The sequence below is a fragment of the Mirounga leonina genome, unplaced genomic scaffold (assembly GCF_011800145.1).
Source record: "Mirounga leonina isolate KUSES-001 unplaced genomic scaffold, KU_Mleo_1.0 Mir_86, whole genome shotgun sequence".
NCBI classification, from domain to species: Eukaryota; Metazoa; Chordata; class Mammalia; order Carnivora; family Phocidae; genus Mirounga; species Mirounga leonina.
The window spans coordinates 330,694-352,410 of record NW_023270830.1 but is presented as its reverse complement, the minus strand read 5'-3'; the positions used below and the strand labels follow the sequence as shown (position 1 = coordinate 352,410).

The 21,717-nt window shown below is 34.9% G+C and overlaps 1 protein-coding gene across 3 annotated transcripts in view; it reads left to right on the top strand.

Moving 5' to 3' along the window:
* The window catches only part of LOC118002910 (rho GTPase-activating protein 5), a 78,972-nt gene that overhangs the window by 49,605 nt on the left and 7,650 nt on the right, over positions 1–21,717 (top strand). For all 3 annotated transcript variants that reach the window (XM_034993516.1, XM_034993517.1, XM_034993515.1), the window contains exons 4-5: positions 19,039–19,116; positions 21,471–21,602. In XM_034993516.1, coding sequence (XP_034849407.1) covers positions 19,039–19,116; positions 21,471–21,602 — 210 coding nt within the window. The remainder of the gene's footprint in view (positions 1–19,038; positions 19,117–21,470; positions 21,603–21,717) is intronic.

Here is a 21,717-nt window from a genome sequence, read left to right as displayed (position 1 = left end):
ATGTAGAATTTAGAACCTAGTAAGAGTATATTTAACCTTCCATCCCTTGTTCTATTGTTGTACATTTTAATTCTGCAATTTTTAAAAAATTTCAGTATAGTTAACATACAGTGTTATATTAGTTTCAGGTGTACAGTATAGTGATTCAGCCATTCCATACATCACCCAGTGCTCTTCAGGACAAGTGCTGCACTACTTAATCCCCATCACTTATTTTACCCATTTCCCCACCTACCTCCCCTCTGGTAACCATCAATTTGTTTTCTATAGTGAAGAGTCTGTTTCTTGGTTTGTCTCTCCCTTTTTTTTTTTTTCCCTTTGCTCATTTGTTTCTTAAATTCCACATATAAGTGAAATCATATGCTATTTGTCTTTCTCTGACTTATTTTGCCTAACATTTAATTCTGTCTATGTGTTGCGTATGGCAAAATTTCATTCCTTTTTATGGCTGAATAATATTACATTTTACATCTGTATCACTACTTTATGAATTCATCTGTCAGTGGACAGTTGGGCTGCTTCCATAATTTGGCTATTATAAATAATGCTGCAATAAGTGTTGGGGTCATGTACCCCTTTGAATTTGTGTTTTTGTACTTTTTGGGTACCCAGTAGTGCAGTTGAGGATTATAGGGTAGTAGTTCTTTTTTTAACTTTTTGAGGAGCCTCCATGCTGTTACAGGGTGGCTGTACCAGTTGTCATTCCCACCAACAGTGCACATGGGTTCCTTTTCCTCCACATCCTCATGAACACTTTTTGTTTCTTGTGTTTTTGATTTTAGCCATTCTAACAGATATGAGGTAATACTTCATTATAGTTGTGATTTGCATTTCCCTGATGATTAGTGATGATGAGCATCTATTCGTGTGCCTGTTGGCCATCTGTATGTCTTCTTTAGGGAAATGTATGTTTATGTCTTCTGCCCATTTTTTAACTGGATTATTTGTTTTTTGGGGTGTTGAGTTGTATCAGTTCTTTATATATTTTAAATACTAACCCTTTATCAGATATGTCATTTGCAAATATTTTCTCCTATTCTGTAGGTTGCCTTTCAGAACAATTTTGCTGCTGTTTCCTTTACTGTGCAGAAACTTTATTTTGATGAAGTCCCACTAGTTTATTTTTGCTTTTATTTCCCCTGCCTGAGGAGACATATCTAGAAAAAAGTTGCTACAGCTGATGTCAAAGACATTATTATTACCTGTGCTCTCCTAGAATTTTTATGGTTTCATGTTTCATATTTAGATCTTTAATCCATTTCAAGTTTATTTTTGAATGTGGTATAAGAAAGTGGTCCGGTTCCATTCTTTTGCATGTAGCTGATAAGTTTTCCCAGCACCATTTGAAGAGACTGTTTTTCCCATTTGATATTCCTTCCTGTTTTGTTGAAGATTAATTGACCGTATGATTGTGGGTTTATTTCTGGGTGTTTTATTCTGTTCCATTGACTTATAATTCTACAGTATGTTTTAAACATCATAATACATGTTTATAATTTTTGCTTTAAACAGATAATTATCACTTTTGAGAGATATTTTCTTTCAAAAGAAAGATTTATAAATCGTTTTATATAATGGCTTTAGTAAAATATAATTCACATATTCTGCAATTCACCAATTTAAAATGTACAATCCAGTGGTGTTTTAGTATCTTCACAGAGTTGTGCAGCCATCAGTGCAACCTATTTTTAGAGCGTTTTCATTAACCTCAAAGGGACCCCCCATACTCATTAAGCCGTCACTCCCTATTACCCACACCCACCCACCCTTAACTTTCTGTCTCTATTGAGTTAACTGTACTGGTATTCTGTGACTGGCTTCTTTAATGTAACATTTTCAGAGCTCATCCATATTATAGCATCTATCAGTACTTCAGGTTTATTGCTGAATAATTTTCCATTGGTGAACATTTGGCTTGTTTATACTTTTTGACTATTGTGACTATTGCTTCTGTGAATATTCTTGTATAAGTTTTTGTGTGGACATGTTTTTCACTTGAGTATGTACCTAGATATGGATTTGATAGATCATATGGTAGACTATGTTTAAATTCTTTAGAAACTACCAGACTATTGTCCAAAGTAACTACCATTTTACATTCCCACCAGCAATATATAGGAGTTCCAGTTTCTCCATATCTTTGCTAATATTTTCCTTTTTTTTTTATTATTATAACTACCCTAGTGGATGTGGAATGATACCTCATATGGCTTTGATTTCATTTCCTTGAAGACAAATGATGTTATGCAAATTTTCCTCAAGCAGACTCCCCACTGAAGATAGACCCCCTCGTAGGGCTCGATCCCAGGACCGTGAGATCATGATCTGAGCTGAAGTCAGACACGTAACTGACTTAGCTACCCAGGGGCCCCTGCCCATTTTTAAATAGTTATTTATCTTACTGTTAAGTTTAAAGGCTCTTTATATATTCTGAATACAAGTTGCATTTAAGTATGATTTGCAAAAATTTTTTCCTAAAAAACATTCCTTGATGTTTTGTGCTTTTGAAGCACAAAAGTTGGAAATTTTGATGATGCCCAGTTTTTAAAGATTTTTTTCACTGTGTTCATAGGATCATGTCTAAGAAGGTTTTGCCCAATCCAAGGTCACACAGATTTATTCCTGTATATTCTTCTAAGAATTTTATGGTGCTAGTGCTCTTACATTTAGGTCTGTGATCCATTTGAGTTTTTTTGTCTATGGTGCAAGAAAAGGTTACAGCTTGCTTCTTTTGCATGCAGCTCTCCATTGTCTAAGCACGATATATTTATCCTCTGTATGTGATGTGTTCTCCTTTCTCCCTCAACTCCCAGATGCTTTTAAAGTTACTTTGTTTTTTAGCAGTTTTATTTAAAATGTTCCTTAGTGTGTGCTTTAAAAAAAAAAAAACAAAAAAAAACACTTGTGCTTGAGGTTTCTGGAGCTTCTTGCATCTTTTTGGTTTATAATTTTCAAATTTGTAAAATTTGGGGCCATTATTTCTTGAAATATCTTATTCCCCCTCTTATTTCACCGTACTTCTGCTTGTAGGCTCCCAACTACATGTGTGTTAGACATCTTGAATTTGTCCCACAGCTCACTAAGGCTGTGTGTTTTGTTAAGCCTTTTTTTTGTTCTGTGTATCATTTAGATTACACTGTATATCTGTTCACTGATTTTTTTTCTATACCGTCAAATCCAGAAGTTCCATTTAAGTCTCTTTTATTTGTGTGTCGTTTTTCTACGCATAATTTGGTATTTTCCTTTACATCTGTGAATATACTTAAAAAAATTGTAATAGCTGTTCTAAAGTCCTTTTTTACTATTCTGCCATATTTCATTTCTGGATCTGTTTCTGTTGATCTCCTAATTATGAGTAACTTTTCTGCTTTTTTGGTGGTTTTGATTTGATGTCAGACATTTTCAATTTTACAGTATTAGGTGGTGAGTTTTCTGGTGTTCTTTTAAAGAGTGTTCAGTTTGTTTTGTCATGTATTAATTATTTGTGAATCACTTTGATACTTTCTAGGCTTGTGTGTAAGTTTCTTTTGGTGGATCCAGAGTAGCTTTTATTTTATTGTTTATATAGAGCTAAAATAACATAAGGACTTGACCCAAAGCCCTGTATATTAAAAGGTCTTTGAGAATAGAATTTGAACTATTCTCTGCCCTGGACTGAGGAAGTTTCCTCTCATACATGTGGAGTATTCAACCAAAGATTTCAGGGACGTTTCTGCACATCTCTGAGGCTCTTTTCTCTGTGTAACGCTCCCTCTTTTTTGGTATTCTACCCCACAGATTTTGACCTTCTCATCCTTTCTGAACTCCAATCTCCTGCCTTCTCAACTCTGGTAGACCTTTGTGCTCTCTTGGGATTCCACCTCTCTGCACTACTGTCTAAAAACTGTTTCCAGGCACTGTAATTCAGACAATTTAACTTAATTTGCTGCTTTTCCCCCATAGATCACTGTTGTTCAATGTCTGAAAACTTTTTTATATAATTACTCCAGTTTTTAGGTTTTTACTATAGGAGAGCAGTTTCCATAGCATAGCAGTTAAGTCCTTCATGGTGGAATCAGATGTCCGTATAGCAATTTGTATAATAGTACTGTATAATAGTTGTGCTAAGGTAAAGTTGGGAAATGACCCTTGAAGTATAAGTTTAAGGTAGGCAAAAAGGCAATGTGGAGGAGAGACATTGTAAAGAAAGGGAATGATAGGCTTCTCTCAGGAATTAGTATGATAAACCTGATAGATAATGAGGTTGAAAGAGGACTCAAAAATGCTCCTCATATTGCTGGTAGGGTAAATGTAGGTATACCATTAATGAAAACAGAAATTGAAGTATGAAAAGCAGAAATGGCATTTTGATAATGGATTCATATTATGTACATGTTAAATCTTTAGGTGCCTGTGGGTTATCCATAAAAAGCCCCAAGACTCCATTGAATGTATGGCTATGGATCTTTGGAAATGGCTTAATCTTAAGATTTTGGTAATTGTCATTATATAGATATCAGTGTAAGCTATGTGTTGATGAAATTTGGGTGAATATACAGAGTGAGAAGAAAAGTTCAGTGCAAATAGGCTATACAAAAGAGTAGGCTCAAAAACACCAGAGAGGAGAAAAATTTTAATAAGGAAGCATCATTATCAGCACTGAATATGAAGAAGTCAGGTGACTTAGAATGATACTTTTAAAAACATTTTTTTTGAGATAAAATTCACATGACATAAAATTTAGCCATGTAAAAATGTACAGTTCAGTGACATGTAGTGCATGTACAGTGTTGTGCAACCACCACCTTATCTAGTTCCAAAGATTTTTATCACCCTAAAGGAAACTATACCCATTAAGTAGTTAGTCCTTTCCCTTTTCCTCCCTTGGCCCAAGACTCTGGCAACCACCAAGCTGCTTTTTGTCTCTGTGTATTTACTTACCCTGAATACTTCATATATATGGAATCATACAATATGTAACCTTTTGTCTGGTATCTGTTACTTTGCATAGTATTTATCTTTGTTGTAGCATGTGTAATTGTATGGATTTACCACATTTTGTTTATTCATTGATAAGTTGGCGGACGTTTAGTTTGTTTCCACCCTTTGGCAATTGTAAACACTGCTGCTGTGAACATTCATATACAAACATTTGTTTTGAGTACCTGTTTTCAGTTCTTTGGGGTAGATACCCAGGAGTTGAATGTTGAGTCGCGTGGTAATTCTGTTTATCTTTTTTTGCGGAGCTGTCAAATTATTTTCTACAGTGGATTCACCATTTTATATTTCCACCAGCAGTGTACAAGAGTTCAAATTTGTCCACATCATTGGCAAATTGGAAGAGCAAAATAAGATTATCAGCAGCAGGAGGTGCACCGCCAACAAATCAGGAAATTGAAAAACTATAAAATGTAGGAAAAAATACTGCAAAATTGCAAAGACTCTAACCCAGGAATGCCTAGATAGATTCTGAAGATAGCACACCTTCAAAACCAGAGAAACCAGGAATTATAAATTAGTCTCTTAAAGAATTTCTTTAGTTTTAGTAATGTTGTGTCTAGCAGAAATTCCTTGAAGTTTTCTGGTATATTAATAATAATACTTTTTATCGTTTCTGGCTCTGAAATATATTTTTATCTTTTAGCAGGAACATTATCTTCTTTAAGTAGCTAGTCATTCGGTCTTAAGTAATGCTTTTTTGTTATTGTTGTCGTCATTTGTTTTTACATCATTGCCTTAGATGATAATCTTCATGAGAGTAGGGACCCCTAGGTCCTAAAATCCATGGCTGTGGCACATATGAGTAAGTCCTTACTTAATGAATGTTTAAACAGTTTTTTCCTAATAACTGATTATTTGTCCTTGTGACATTAGTTATACATGAATAATATTTCAGTCTTTATTTTCCAAACTACAGTTAGCATTTATTGTTTTTCATACAAACACAAAGACTGCATGATGATTGCAAAAGATGAGAAAACGGAGACATATGTGCTCCAGTGAGACTTATAATAATAATTTAAATGTATAGCAACTGAATAATTTGCATTATGCTTAGCCCCACTAAGTTATATTATCATAAAAACACAGGTTTTGCATTTTAATAATAATGGATGAAGGTGATACACAATGTGTAAGATGATCTCTGGTTTTTCTTTGGAAAGAGACTATTCTTAAGTGAAAGCTATTTCAGATGCTTCCTTTTTAAGTTAAATTGAAACACGAAACTGTCATTTTTGTGGTTGACAACCAGATGATGTATACATAGATCTCTTGTTTAATGATGAAATTCCTGCAGGAAAATAAATGTGCAAGTCTGAAGAGACCCTAGCCCTTAATCTTTTTATTCCTCAGGTGAAATAATATACTTTGCTAATATAATAATCAGCTTTTATGGAATATTTACTATTTGTACAATAATTTTTAGTATGATATAAAATAACTTTGTATATTTATGTAATTTTCACACCTGAATGAGTTGTATGTACAGTTACTGTATCTGTTTTACAGAAGTAGAAACAGGCTCAGAGAAATTAAGTAACAGATCTGAGGTCACACAATTGGATTCTAGCTCCACTTACCATTACTGCTTACAGATGACGTTTGATGAGAGTTGTTTTATTGTTGTTGAGGAAAGGAATTGTCTCTTTCATTATAGCAAGAAGAAAGGCACAGATAAGTCCATAAGAGGTAGAATGAAAAATGAGTTGTGATTTTATTATGATCAAGAGTTAAGGTTTTCTTTTTGTATATATTTTTACCATATATAATATACCTTTAAACATACATAGCTTTTTCAAAAGGGGATAATTAAAAATAGTTTTATAATAGTTTTAGTATATGAGCAACATCATTCCATGCAATAAGATAGTTGTCTTTGGAATTACCTTTTATGACTTACCATATTCTAACATCATTATAGTTGTGGTTTATTCAGTTATCCTGTATTTCTGAACATAAGTCTCCAAACATTCAATGCCAGCAGTTATCCTTTTATATGTACATTTTTATATGCTTGTATTTTTATTTTTTCAGAAAAATGTTTAGATGTGAATTTTCTATGTCCAACCCGAAGTGGTGGAAAGTATGTACCATAATAAAATAGGCATTGTTGAATGTGACATACTAATTACCCTAGCTTGTTCAATGTGTGACCTTGAGAAAGTCATTTCACTTTTCAAAGCTTGTTTATCTTTTACATAAGGCCTCTCGTCAGTTATTTTGAACATGGGATGAAAATGATATATGTAATATGTTTTTATTAACTTTATTTTTTTTAATTTATTAAGTAATCTCTGTGTCCAACGTGGGGCTCAAACTCATGACCCTGAGATCGAGTCGCATGCTGTACCAATTGAGACAGCCAGGCACCCCTTCTTTATGAACTTTTAATCATTATAGTAAGGAAAGTAACAAAATGAAAGATTGGAGAGCTATTGTTATTTTTTCTCAAATAGTAAAGATTTTGTGGCTGGGAAATATAGTGACATGTTTTATTTTTTATTTTTTTTTAAGATTATATTCATTTGAGAGAGAGAGAGCACAAGCTGGAGGGGGGGGAAGGGAGAGGGAGAAGCAGACTCCCGGCTGAGCAGGAAGCCCAACTCCAGGACTCTATCTCAGGACCCTAGGATCATGACCTGAGCGAGCCAAAGGCAGTCGCTTAACCGATTGACCCACCCAGGTGCCCTAGTGACAAAATAATAAACATATCTTTTCCACCCCCCCCAGTGGAATTTTAAGATACTGTTTTTGATTAAGAAAATACTGAAAAAAGAAAAGAAAATACTGCCTTTAGCTTTATTATTCCTATAATAGCCTTTGCCTAAAATGTTATTTAACACTGCCCGAAGATTCTTACTGCATTGATGTTAGTTCACCCCCCCCTTTTTTTTTTTTTTTAAGATTTTATTTATTTATATGTCAGAGAAAGAGAGCACAGGCAGGGGGAGCGGCAGGCAGAGGGAAAAGCAGGCTCCCCACTGAGCAAGGAGCCGATACAGAACTTGATCCCAGGACTCTGGGATCATGACCTGAGCTGAAGGCAGACACTTAACAGACTGAGCCACCCAGGCATCCCAATGTTAGTTCATCCTTATAAGCTTGATATATAGATAGATTTATTTTTTTAGAGCAATTTTAGGTTTATAACAAAATTGAGAGGAAGGTATATATTCCCATATATTCCTTGCTCCCACATATGAACCCCACCCCCACCCCACGTTACCAGCATCACTCACCAGAACACTACGTTTTTTACCAATGTTCAGCCATTAATGTATCAAAATCACCCAAAGTCCCTAGTGTACTTTAGAGTTCACTCTTAGTTTTATACATTCTATGGATTTGGACAAATGTGTAATGACATATCCATATTATAATAACGTACAGAGTATTTTCACTGTCCTAAAAATTCTCTGTGTTCTGCCTATTCATCTCTCCCCCACTCTCCCTTCCTCTACCCCAGGCAGCAGCTATCTTTTTTATTCTCCATCTTTTTGCTTTTCTATGGTATATAGTTGGAATCACAGAGTATGTAGGCTTTCCAGATTGGCTTCTTTCACTTAGTAATATGCATTTTAAGATTCTTCCATGTCTTTTCATGGCTTGATAACTTACTTCTTTTGGGCACTTAGTAACATTCCATGTTTGGATGTGCTACAGTTTTTTATCCATACACCTAGTGAAGGACATCTCGGTTGCTTCCAACTTTTGGCAATTATGAATTAAAATGCTATGAACATAGTCTGCAGATTGTTGTGTGGATGTAAGTTTTCAACTCCTTTGGGTAAATAACAAGGAATACAATTGCTGGATGGTATGGTAAGAAGATGTTTTGTAAGAAACTGCCAAACTGTCTTCCAAAGTGTCTACCATTTTGCATTCTCACCAACAGTGAATGAGAATTCCTGTTTTTCCACATTCTTGCTAGCATTTGAGTTTGTTAGTGTTATTTTTTTTTTTTTAAAGATTTTATTTATTTATTTGAGACAGAGAGAATGAGATACAGAGAGCATGAGAGGGAGGAGGGTCAGAGGGAGAAGCAGACTCCCTGCCGAGCAGGGAGCCTGATGCGGGACTCGATCCCGGGACTCCAGGATCATGACCTGAGCCGAAGGCAGTCGCTTAACCAACTGAGCCACCCAGGCGCCCCTGTTAGTGTTATTTTAATAGGTATGTAGTAGTATCTTACTGTTTTAATTTGCAGTTTTCTAGTAACATACTATGTAGAACATATTTTCATACTCTTATTTGCCACCAGTATATCTTCCTTTATGGTGTCTGTTAAGGTCTTTGGCCTGTTTTGTAATGGAGTTGTTTTCTTATTATTGAGTTTTAAGCATTCTTTGTATATTTTGAATAACAGTCCTTTATCAGATATGTCTTTTGTAAATATTTTCTCCCAGTCTGTGACTTGTCTTCTAATTCTCAAAATACTGTTTTTCACAGAACAGAAATTTTTAGTTTTGATGAAGTCCAGTTTATCAATATTTCCTTTATGGATTATATCTTCAGTGTTGCATCTAAAAAGGCATCACCATACCCAAGGTTATCTAGGTTTTCTACTGCTATCTTCTACTTATTTTATAGTTCTGTTTTATATTTGAGTCATTTAGTTTTTAGATTTATATTCCCATTTTGAGTTCATTTTTGTCAAGGGTGTAAGGTTTATACCTAGATTGGTTTTTTTTTTAATGCAGATACATAGCTTTTCACCGTTTGTTGAAAAGATTATCTTGTATTTGCCTTTGCTCCTTGGTTAAAGATTAGTTGACTTTATAGGTATCTGTTACTAGGTTCTCTGTTCTGTTCCCTTGATCTGTTTCCCTATGTTTTCCTTAATACCACATCATCTTGTTTACTGTAGCTCTGTAGTAAATCTTGAAGTTGGGTAAGTGTCAGTCCTCCAGCTTTGTTCTTCTCTCCGAATATTGTATTTGCTTTTGAGTCTTGGCCTCTCTGTATAAAATTTAGAATCAGTTTGTTGATATTTATAATAAAATTATTTGCTGAGAATTTGATTGGATTGCATTGAATCTGTAAGTCAAGTTGGGAAGAACTGACAATGTTGACAATATTGTGTCTTCCTATCTGTGAACATGGAATATCTCTTCACTTAGTTCTTTGATTTGAGTTTTATTCATCAGTTTGTGGTTTTACTCATGCAGATCTTATACATGTTTATTGAATTTATACTTAAGTATTTCATTTTGGGGAGTGCTAATGTAAATGGTATTATGTTTTTAATTTCAAATTCCACTTGTTCACTGGTATATAAGGAAAGTAACTGACTTTCATATGTTAACCTTGTATCCTGCAACCTTGCTATAATCACTTATTAGTTCTAGATTTTTCACCTATTGATTTTCTACACAGATGATCGTGTGATTTGTTAAAAAAAAAAAAAAAAAAGATTTTCTTCCTAATCTTTATGCTTTTGATTTCCTTTGCTTTATTGCTTTGGCAAGGATTTATAGTATACTGTCAAAAGGCATGGTTCGAGGGGACATCCTTGCCTTATACCTGATTCAAGTTTCTTACTGTTACGTATGTTTGCTGTAGGTTTTTTTTTTATAGTCTTTATCATATTAAGATAGTTCCCCTCTATTCCTAGTTTGCTGAGAGTTTTTATCATAAATGAGTGTTGGATTTTGTCAGATGCTTTTTCTGCATATTGATATGATTGTGTAATTTTTCTTTAGTCTAATGATTTAATGGATTGTTTAATTGGTTTTTGGATATTGGACTAGCCTTTCATACCTCGGATAAATCCCACTTGGTCGTAGTACATCATCTTTTTTAAACATTTTTTTTTATTCAATTTGCTAATACTTTGTTGAGGATTTGTGCATCTGTTCATAATAGATACTGGTCTGCACTTTTATTTTCTTACAATTTTTTGTCTGGATTTATAAGCTTTTACCATATGAAAAATCGCACTATACTCAGCTTGAGATTGATGGACATGTTACTGCATCCATTGTTTCAAGACTCAAAATAACTGGCCTGTTGAACTGCATACTGCTTCATATCAGGGACAGTGTATTTTAGGTCTTTTATCACATGCATATTCTAATACACTGCACATAGTAGGTGTTGTATTAAGGAATATTAAATCCTGCTTCAAATCAAAACACATCATAGTACGTCTCCATATGTTCATATCTTTTCTGCATTTGTGAATAAGTACACTTCAATAAGATATAGCTGTCTCATTTAGTGTTCATCTCATTTATGCATATAATCTGTTACACATTTTGTTTTAGGCTTGGGACATCACATCTAAGAGAATGACTCCTAGATCTCTTTCTCACACCCCAGCGTTTTCCTTTATTCCTGACTGCCTATTGAACTTTTCTATTTGGATGTGGTATCTTGGGATTTAAGATTAAAATTCAGTTCATTTTCCCCCAAGCCACTTCTCTTGATTTCCTTTTTTCTGATAGTGCCAGTTTCTTTTTCCCAGTTACCTGGGCAAAGGTATTTCATTAATCTGACTCCTCTTTCACCCTTCGTGCCCACACACTATTAATTGCTCAGCCTTAGCCTTTCTTAGTAGTATTTTTCTTCTGTCTGTTTTCCAGTGTCACTACCATATCAAGATCTCTTTTTTTTAATCACATTTACACTGTTACTGCTTCTAATCCAGTTGTCTCCCTACCCCCAAATGTGTCTTCTACTTAAAAATATTGAGTGCTTAGAAGGAAAAAAATAAAGTTAAAATCTAACTTAATTTTGGGGGCGCCTGGGTGGCTCACTCGTTAAGCGTCTGCCTTCGGCTCAGGTCATGATCCCGGGGTCCTGGGATCGAGCCCCGCATCGGGCTCCCTGCTCAGCCAGGAGCCTGCTTCTCCCTCTCCCACTCCCCCTGTTTGTGTTCCCTCTCTCACTGTGTCTTTCTCTGTCAGATAAATAAAAAAACCTTTAAAAAAAAAATCTAATTTTGGTTGCAAGAAACCAAATGCAAAAAATACACTTAATTGAAAGGAAAATTATCTCTGGAAGCCAAGAGATTCTGTCCCCAGTGGACTAGAATCCAGGTAGTAGTATCATCTGTTTTTCTGTGTCCTTTTCTCTCTGTAGACTTACCTTGTCTATTTACACATCCTATATTTTTATATCTTAGTTTGAATTACATGCTGAGCCTAACCAGATATCTTTGAGTCCCCAATTCCAAAATCTCAGAGAATCTGATGAGTGTAACATAGCATACTGTACTGACCAGTTTGTTGATTTAGCATTTCCAAATAATCAAATTTAATTTTTTAAATAACTGATTAATATAGAATGTTTTATTTTGTCTAAATGCATGTTGCATTGTGCAGTTTTCTTGAAGTATGATTTTGCCTTAATACTACTACTTACCCATGTACCTCCCCATGGTTTTTATCTTTCTGTCAAGCAGTAAGAATGTATTTTAAAGATTTTATTTATTTATATTAGAGAGAAAGAGCGTGTGTAAGTGGGGGAAGGGGCAGAGGGAGAGAGACAATCTCAAGCAAACTCTGTGCTGAGTGTGGAGCCCACTTCAGGGCTTGATCTCATGATCCTGATGAGATCATGACCTGAGCCGAAACCAAGAGTCCAGACACTAAACCAGCTGAGCCACCCACGTGCCCCAATAATGCATTTTTAATTGTGTAACATCTACCTTGAATAAGTTTATATACTACCACCAATTTTGATTTTTTTTCCCCACATGAGCTTTTGAGGTTTTTTTTTTTTGAGGTAAAAATCACATAACGTATAACTTAACCACTTTAAAGTGTACAATTCAGTAGCATTTAGTGTATTCATAATGTGTAAACCTCACCTCTAATTAACTCCAAAATATTTCTCTCTCCAAAGGAAATCCTGTACCCATGATGCAGGCAGTCACTCCTCACATACCACATTTTGTCTGTCCATTCATCCAGTGATGGCTATATGGGTTATTTACATTTTGTGTCTCTTGTGAATAGTGCTTTTATGAAGATTTATATACAAGTATTCCTTGAAAAGCTCCTGGCATGGAGCCCAGTGCAGGCCTGGATCTCACAACCCTGACATCATGACCTGAGCCCAAATCAAAAGCTGGACCCTCAACCTACTGAGGCCCCCCAGGCACCCCTGGCCATTATTTCTTCAGATATTTTCCTTTCCATCTAGGAAGGCCCTTGTGCATATGTTGGTAAACTTGATGGTGCCCCAGAAATCTCTTAGGTTTTGTCCATTTTTCTTCATTCTCTCAAAATAGATAATCTCAACCCACCAGTCTTTAAGTTCACTATTTCTTCTACCTGCAGATAAAATCTGCTCTTAAACCTCTCTAGTGAATTTTTTTAGAATTGATTGATTTGTGAGCGCACACATGGAGAGAATCTTCAAGCAGACTCCCTGCTGATCAGGACTCAGTGCCATGACCCATGAGATCACGACCTGAGCCAAAACCAAGAGTGAGACGCTCAACTGACTGAGTCACCCAGGCGCCCCTCTGTAGTGAATTTTTCATTTTCTTTATTCTAATTTTGAGATCCAGAATTTCTCTTTAGTTCTTTTTGTAATTTTTATCTATTTATTGATACTCACTATTTGTTGTGATTGTTCTCCTGGTTTCTTTCAGTTCTTTGTTAATGCATTTTTCTAAACAGTTGATTTAAAGTTTTTGTGTGATGCAAAGACTGGGTTTCCTCATGAACAGTTTCTGTTTATTTCTCTTGTTTCTTGGGTGTACTATATTGTTTATTTCTATGTCTCTTAAAATGTTGTTGAAAACGTATTTTGGGGTTTTGAATATTGTGGTATCTCTGGAAATCAGATTCTCCTCCTCAGCAGGGTTTCTCTTGTTGTTTATTGGCTATGTTTGCTGGTTTGGTGACTTTCCTAAAATACTGTTGTAAAGTGTGTATTTTTTGTCATTTGTGGCCACTGACGTCTGTACCCCATTAGATTAGTGGTTAGCTAGTGTTTTGACAGTTTGTTTAAATGCCTGAAAGTCATTGGAAAAAGTCCTTTCCAAGTCTTTGCAGATTTTATTGGGGCATTCTTTCAACACTTACCCAAGCCGTTTATAACTCTGCCTGAGCCTTCACTTCCAGCTTGAGCAGAGCCTGTGGTCAGCCTAGAGATGAAAGTTTCTAATCTTGTCAGGCATTTTCTGAGGATGTATCTAGCCCTGGGCATGCATGTGGACTTCTTGATTCCCCAGTATTATGTAGGAGCTTTTTAAAAGCTGTAATTCTGCCAATGTCTCCCATGCCAACATCTTCCATCACAGGCTTTCCCTCCCTTTGCTTGTCCTGACTGTTGTCTCCTGCTCCAAATTGCTACAGCTAATACTTGTGCCTTTAAATGCCAGTGAAAGTACCTCACCCCTGGGGACACTTCAAGTTGAGTGAAACACAAGCAAGCCCTTGTGCTGTTCATCTGGGAGACAGGTGAAAACCTATCACCACATTTCTTTGAGAATAAGATCTCTGTTGCTCCCTCTGGCACTTGCAATCTTTGCCCAGAGCACAGGCTGCATCATTATGGTCGTTGCCAATCTGAAGTGTAGGGGTATGGTAGATGGACAGTTAGAAGCTGCTTTCTTCACCAAGCCTTTTAGTGGTTGTGATGATTTTTTTTTTTTTTTTTTTTTTACCAGATTTCAGAGTTCTGCAAAAATTGATTCTGACACTTTTTGACAGCTCATTAGTTGCTTTTCTGGGGGGAACCAAGCCCTGAAATTCCCATCTCCATCTCTTACTGATGCCATTCCCCATGGACATATTTTTCTAATTTATGGGTTATCTACATACCTTACTTTGTAATCTCTTTTATGATTTAGGATTATTTCAACCCGAAGGTGTACAGAAACAGTCTGTGAAACTCTCTGTTTTATATCCTGTATTAGCAGTTCAGATAGACCATTTTCAGATACCAAGAACTTTGTACAGCACAAGGGTTAGGTACTTTTCTAACAAAAGAAAAAAAAGAGGATACTTGGTTAAAAGTTATCATTCAAAATTTCTAAACTTTTATATTTAGTTTTGGAATTTTGGAATAGATTTCTAATGCCTTTATTGTTTGAAGGCCCACGATAGATATTTCGGGTGATTTAAGTCCAAGTTAAACTTTGATAATTCACATCTAGGTAAGTGAGTTAGGGGTGTTTTTTGTTTGTTTATTATACATCATTTAGTTATTAGTGAATGGAAGGCAAGATTTTTAGCATGTATGATTAAGTACCTTAAAATTTTTATTTAGCGAGAAATATTAAATGCTTATCACTATGTTGGTGGTTGTCAACCTCAGCATTATTGACATTTTGGGCCATTTAACTCTATGAGAGGGGCAGTCTAGGATATAATTTAATTTAGGTGCATTGCATTTAGTGTTCTTTTAGTCTTTTAAAACCCCTTTAATTCAAAAGAGTTTTTGAAATTATCATCAGACCTTTAGCCACTAGTTTTAGTCTTCATTGATTTTTTTTTAAATTTTTAAAAAAGATTTTATTTATTTATTTGAGGGAGAGAGAAGGCATGAGAAGGGAGAGGGTCAGAGGGAGAAGCAGACTCCCTGCCGAGCCCGGAGCCCGATGCGGGACTCGATCCTGGGACTCCGGGATCATGACCTGAGCCGAAGGCAGCCGCTTAACCAACTGAGCCACCAAGTCACCCTTCATTGATTTTTTAAATTTCTCCTGTGGTTATTGGTTGACATTTCACTATACAAATGAACTACTCTTTCTTCCTCAATTTGAGTTTGTGTGATGCTTCCTCATTATTAGATTTGAATTACATTTTTTTGTTAGAAATACCACCAGGGTGATATGTCTTTTTAAGTACATCATATCTGTTGAGACAAAATGTCAGTTTGCCCCAATATAGGTGTTATTAATTTTGATTATTTGGTGCTATATCTACCAAACTTCATCACTGAAGTTAAAACTTTAATTTATTAATTTTTTGTTTATATTGTTATGGATTCATTCATCCTTAATATAGTCAATGGGTTATAATCCATTAATGTTTTTATATATTTTGATATTCAGATCATTGTAACTTAGTCTCCTTCATGGCTTCTGTGTCCTTTTAAGATATGTCCCCATAATTCTAAGTACTTTTTCAGTTTTCTGGCACAAGATGCACCAGGCTTGGCTTATACTTTTTCTGATTGAACTTTGGCATCAGCCTTTGCTCCAGATTGCTCTGGTTTGTTTCGGTAAAGAATGGTATTTAGAAACCAATATTGGGGCTGTTTATGGACCATCTTAGCAGAAAAGGCTAGGAAAGCTCAGAAATATATGTCTGTATGTATCTGTACTTACTTCTTTAGCAGTCTATTAAAAACCATGAATTTTTGCTGTTACTTTCAATTTCAGTCTAATGCCACAACGTACATTTAATTCTATTTCCTCTTATTAGTAATTTCCTTCTCCAACAGTGGGAATCCTTGCTCCTTTTATTCTCCGCGTATTTACTAATTTGCTCAAGTCTGGAATGTGCAAAAGTCTCCATTACACCCTAGATTTGAAACCTATTAAGTAGAGTTCAGTAAGTGGCTCCCAGTTTGTTTGTTTGTTTGTTTTTAATTTTTAAGGTCCAGTTACATAGAGTGAAGTGCACCAAACTTAAGGGTACACTTAGATTGAGTTGAGACAAATGCATACCCCTGTTTCATCCACATACCTGTCAAGAGACAGAACATTTTCATCATCCTTTATGTCTGTTCCCAAATTAGTTTTCCAACCACCCAAGATAACCTCTTCTGATTACCCCATCCCCCACTTATAAGTAAGTACTACCTGTTTTAGAACTTGATATAAATGGAATCATACAAAATAAATTATTTTGTGACTGGTTTCTTTCATTCATTACAGAATAATTCTTGTTGTGACTATGTCAGTAAAATTTTATAACATTTAAAAATACAACTTTAGCCATGAAACTTTGTCATTGGATTTTTGCTCCCTTTTATGTTCATAGATTTCTGAGTATTAACTTTTCCTCCAGCATGAGATAAACTTCATTCTTTCCTATTGTGTATTCTTTGTAAAGACTAAGATGCCTGGGTGGCTCAGTCAGGTAAGCGTCTGCCTTCGGCTCATGTCATGTTCCCCGAGTCCTGGGATCAAGCCCCCCATTTGGCTCCCTGCTCAGCGGGGAGCCTGCTTCTCCCTCTCTCTCTCCTACTCCCCCTGCTTGTGATCTCTTGCTCTCTCTGTCAAATAAATAAATAAAATCTTAAAAAAAAAAGACTAAAGTAATTCTAATAACTAGGTAGGAAAGTAGAAGGAATTAATAATACATTGTCCCGTGCAAAAGCTGTGACATTGGTCAAGGAATGTTTGAAATAATCTCCTTTTTCATTGATTACTTGTTTTGGGTTTTTGTTGTTGTGGTGGTGGTATTGGTGGTTGTTGTTACTCCTGTAACGAGAGTACAATAAGAGTACAATGCCTTATCAAATTGAGTTTCTTTTAGAATGCTTTGAGGAACTTCCTATTGAACATAGAGAATAGCTATAGACTTTTGGCCAGTGACATATAAATGTTAGATCTTTTGTTATTGTCTACAAGTCCCTGGGGCTTTTCTTTTTTCTTTCTTTCTTTTTTTTTTCTTCTCCAGTATAATTTCTTTATGTTGTTTAGACTCTGTAATTTCTATTGATTTATCTTCAAGGTCTGTCTGGTTCTGTTACTTCTTAGTTCTAAAATTTCCAGTTCTTATTGTATTTCTGATTTTTTGCTGAAACTTTCTATTTTTTGTTCCTAGTGTATTTATAATTGCTTGTTGAAATATTTTATGATAGCTGCTTTAAAATCCTTGTCAGATCAGGGCGCCTGGGTGGCTCAGTTGGTTAAGCGACTGCCTTCGGCTCAGGTCATGATCCTGGAGTCCCTCGATCGAGTCCCGCATCAGGCTCCCTGCTCGGCGGGGAGTCTGCTTCTCCCTCTGACCCTCCCCCCTCTCATGTGCTCTCTCTCACTCTCTCTCTCTCAAATAAATAAATAAAATCTTTAAAAAAATAAATAAATAAAAAAATAAAATCCTTGTCAGATCATTCCACAACTGACGCCTTTGTATTGGTGTCTGTTAATTGTCTTTTCTTATTCATGTTGAGATTTTCTTCATTTGTGGTATGATGAATGATTTTAGCCTATTATTGTATCCCAGGCATTTTGGATATTATGCTATGAGATTTTGGATCTTCTGTTTTAGTAGGCCTCTTCTGACACTGCACAAGCAGGGAAGGAGAGCTGCTTCATTACTTCAAGTTGGGGATGGAAGTCCGGATGCCCTACTTGGTCTCCATAGGGTTCTACTGACACTGCCATGGTGGGGAGGGTAGTTTCCCTCTTTTGTCAGGATCTAGTCTCCATTCACCTCTAGTGACATTCCAGGGAGGGGAAGGGGTGCCTTTCTTACTGCTGGGCAGAAGTGGAATTCTAATCTCCCTACTTGGTCACAACTGATGTATGTGAGGAGTGGGTTTCATGGTCTTTGGCTAGAGGAGGGCAGTTATAATAAAAAATGTTTTGTTTTACTTTCTTTTTTTGTTTGTTTTTGTTTGTTTTGTTTTGCTTTCTAAGGCCACATATTTCACTAGAGAAAGCAGGTTTTTCTTGTTGTGGTTGGTTTTCTGTTAGTTTTTCTTTTTTGCCTGTGCTTAGTGAGTGGTATTTCTGGGTTGCAGGCTTCTGTTGCCCAATCCAGTATATATGAGGCAAAAAGAAAACCCAGAGAACTCACTGTCCTATTGTTCTTCAAGTTCCAGGGTCCTTAGATAGCTTACTTTCTCTCTACCAGTCTTTTGACTTTCTATATATTATGCTCAGGAATTTTAGCTGTATTTGGTGGGAGAAATAGGGAGAAACTTGTCTTCTCATTTTGCATGGAACCTGGGTGTCCTAAATGGTTAAACAGAAAAAGTAGTCCATTGAGAATTTAAAAAGAAATGCTCAAAAAAATTAAATTCTTAACAGTTTACCACCATATTTTTGTAAGTCACTAAGATGTACATAAACTTAAGTATATTTTTTGTTGTAGATAAGTATGTATGTATAAAAGCTTGTATATTTCTTTTTTCTTTTAGGATTATGTACTGAAGGACTCTACCGTGTTAGTGGGAACAAAACTGATCAAGACAATATTCAAAAGCAGTTTGATCAAGGTATGGCATATAAAATAAAAGCATTTTAAAATTATTTTCCTTATTGATATTTCATGGTAGGAAGATTGATTTTCTAAGGATGTGGGATTTTGAAGGGAAAGAGTTTTGAAACAGGATTAGAAGTATGTGATAGAATAAATACCACAGTCAGGAAATAGAAAAGCTATAAATCCATTGCCAGAATTAGAAAAGCAATAATAAATTGACTTATGACATACCAGCATCTTTGTATAGCAGAGAGAGTACTTATTTAAAGATGCAATTAAAATTTTATTTCATGCTGTAGGGCCAACTAACCATTAGGAATAAAAACAAAACAGTTCCCTACTCAGAGTAAATTCTGTAAGAAATCAAAGTTTTAAATACGAAAAATGAAGACTGAACATTATGGAGAAAAAGGAGTGAATATTTTTATAATCTTAGAGTATGGAAAGGCCTAAATTTGATACGAAACCTAGAAAGCATACACAAGATAATAAATTGGACTACCTAAAAATGTAAAAATTCTGTGTGAGATAGTGGATAAAACATAAAATCAGGAGACAAACTATAAACTTGAGGAAGTTATGGAATATTATCTAAGCTAGATAAGCAGTTCACATCAGAAGAAAGTGACCAACCAAGTTTATGAAAATATGCTCTGTCTCTATGATTTGTAGATATAAATATTAAAGCAAAAAGATTTGGTTTTTATGTGTTTATTATCAGCGAAAAAGATTGTTGATAGAGTATAGACAAGCAGGTATGTTGCCTTTTGAGAGGCAATTCATGTATATCTATTAAAATTCAGGTATCTTTGCTAGAGAAATTCCACTTACAAATATTTATGTTACAAAAGTCTTAGTGTAAGCTTACAAAGATATACTTGAAAGGGTAGTCATTGCAGCATTGTCTGAAATTTTTTAAAAAGGAGAGGGCCTACCCACTGTGCTTATAAGCAGACTACTAGATAACCATGTAAAATAATGTAGATTTGTGTGTGTTGAAATGGTAAAATGTCAGTTGTTGAGTGGTGTGTGTGTTTTCCTTGCTTTAAAAGTATATTGTATATATTGTACTTAATTTTTTAAAAACATTTTGTTGGATAAACTGAAACTTTATAATACCAGATTTGTGCAATTTCCCTTAAAATAATGAAGGAACGGGTAGTGGTCAGTACTAGGCCTCTTTAATTAGACTGCCTGCTTTTATTTTCTGGTTCTGCCACTTACTGTCTTTGTGCCATAGGGGAGTTAATTTTTCTTAATCCTAACTTTTTCATATTTAGAATGGGAGTGATTAGAGGAACTGTGATGAATAATGAGATAATGAAGAGTTTTCTGTATGACCATATTAAATATTCTTCAGATAGCTAGTTACAAGGAATGTAGCCTAATAAAATAAGCTTTAGTATATAAAAGTGTTTATCATAGTATCTTTAATGTTTTTAAATGAAATCCAAATGTTCAGTAATAAAATATTATGTATATTGTTAAATCTGGGGGCATATTTTGTGGTCATTAAAACTATTTAGGGCAAAAGTTTAATAATGGGTTAAGGATATATGTAGGTTCTTAGTACTAGTCTTTCAGCTTTTCAGTTATATTACAATTAAATGTTATCTAGCACACAGAAAAGTTAAAAAGTTGCTTGTGAAATTTTAATGATCTTAGGTAATGCCTTAAAAATGAAATCCAGTATAAAATGTATGATTTGTCTGATTTATTTTTTTAATAAGTGGGAAACAGCTGAAAGGAAATATGCTAAAATAAAGTATAAACAGTGATTGTCTCTAGGTATGGGGTAATTTTTTTCTCTTGTTGGTCTGTGTTTGTACATTTTCCATCAAAAGTATCCATTGTACTTGTAAAAGGAAAATATTGATTCTTTTAATAGCAGATTAACCTTATGATACATCGTTAGTATTTTCCAGTCTTTTTTTAGTCAGAATTTCACTGATAAGTGTTGAAATTAAAAGTATTTCATATAAAAAATTAAGCATAAATTAGAAGGTGTAACTCAGATTTGTGTGCTTAATTCCTGTCTTTTGTCTGTTTTCTTATTGCCTTTTTAAATAGCTTATATAAACAAAATATTTTAAAAGATAGATGTTAGTGAAAACTAATGTTCTTCAGCATACTAATAAGCCTAACAGCATTTTTTGTTGTGATAGAAGATGCTTCTTGCTTGGTTCTCTCTTTCCTTATGTCAGGCAAACTTAAAACAGTGGGGGAGGGATGTATCACCCTGTAAAGAAACATGGCTGATGAGAAGATTCTAAAAATTTGGATCTACAAGTACCTGTTTAGCTTACTTCTCTTACAATAAATCAGAATTTTATTTTATAAATTTAAATTTAAATTTTTGTCTTGTAGATCATAATATCAGTCTAGTATCAATGGAAGTAACAGTAAATGCTGTAGCTGGAGCTCTTAAAGCTTTCTTTGCAGATCTGCCAGACCCTTTAATTCCATATTCTCTTCATCCAGAGTTATTGGAAGCAGCAAGTAAGTTATAAGCCTCCTTTTTTGGAGAGGGATGATGATGGTGGGTTTTATATATTGATTGCTATGTGTTAAAATCAGTCTCGCACTAGAACATGTAGCTAATAAAAATTTAGCT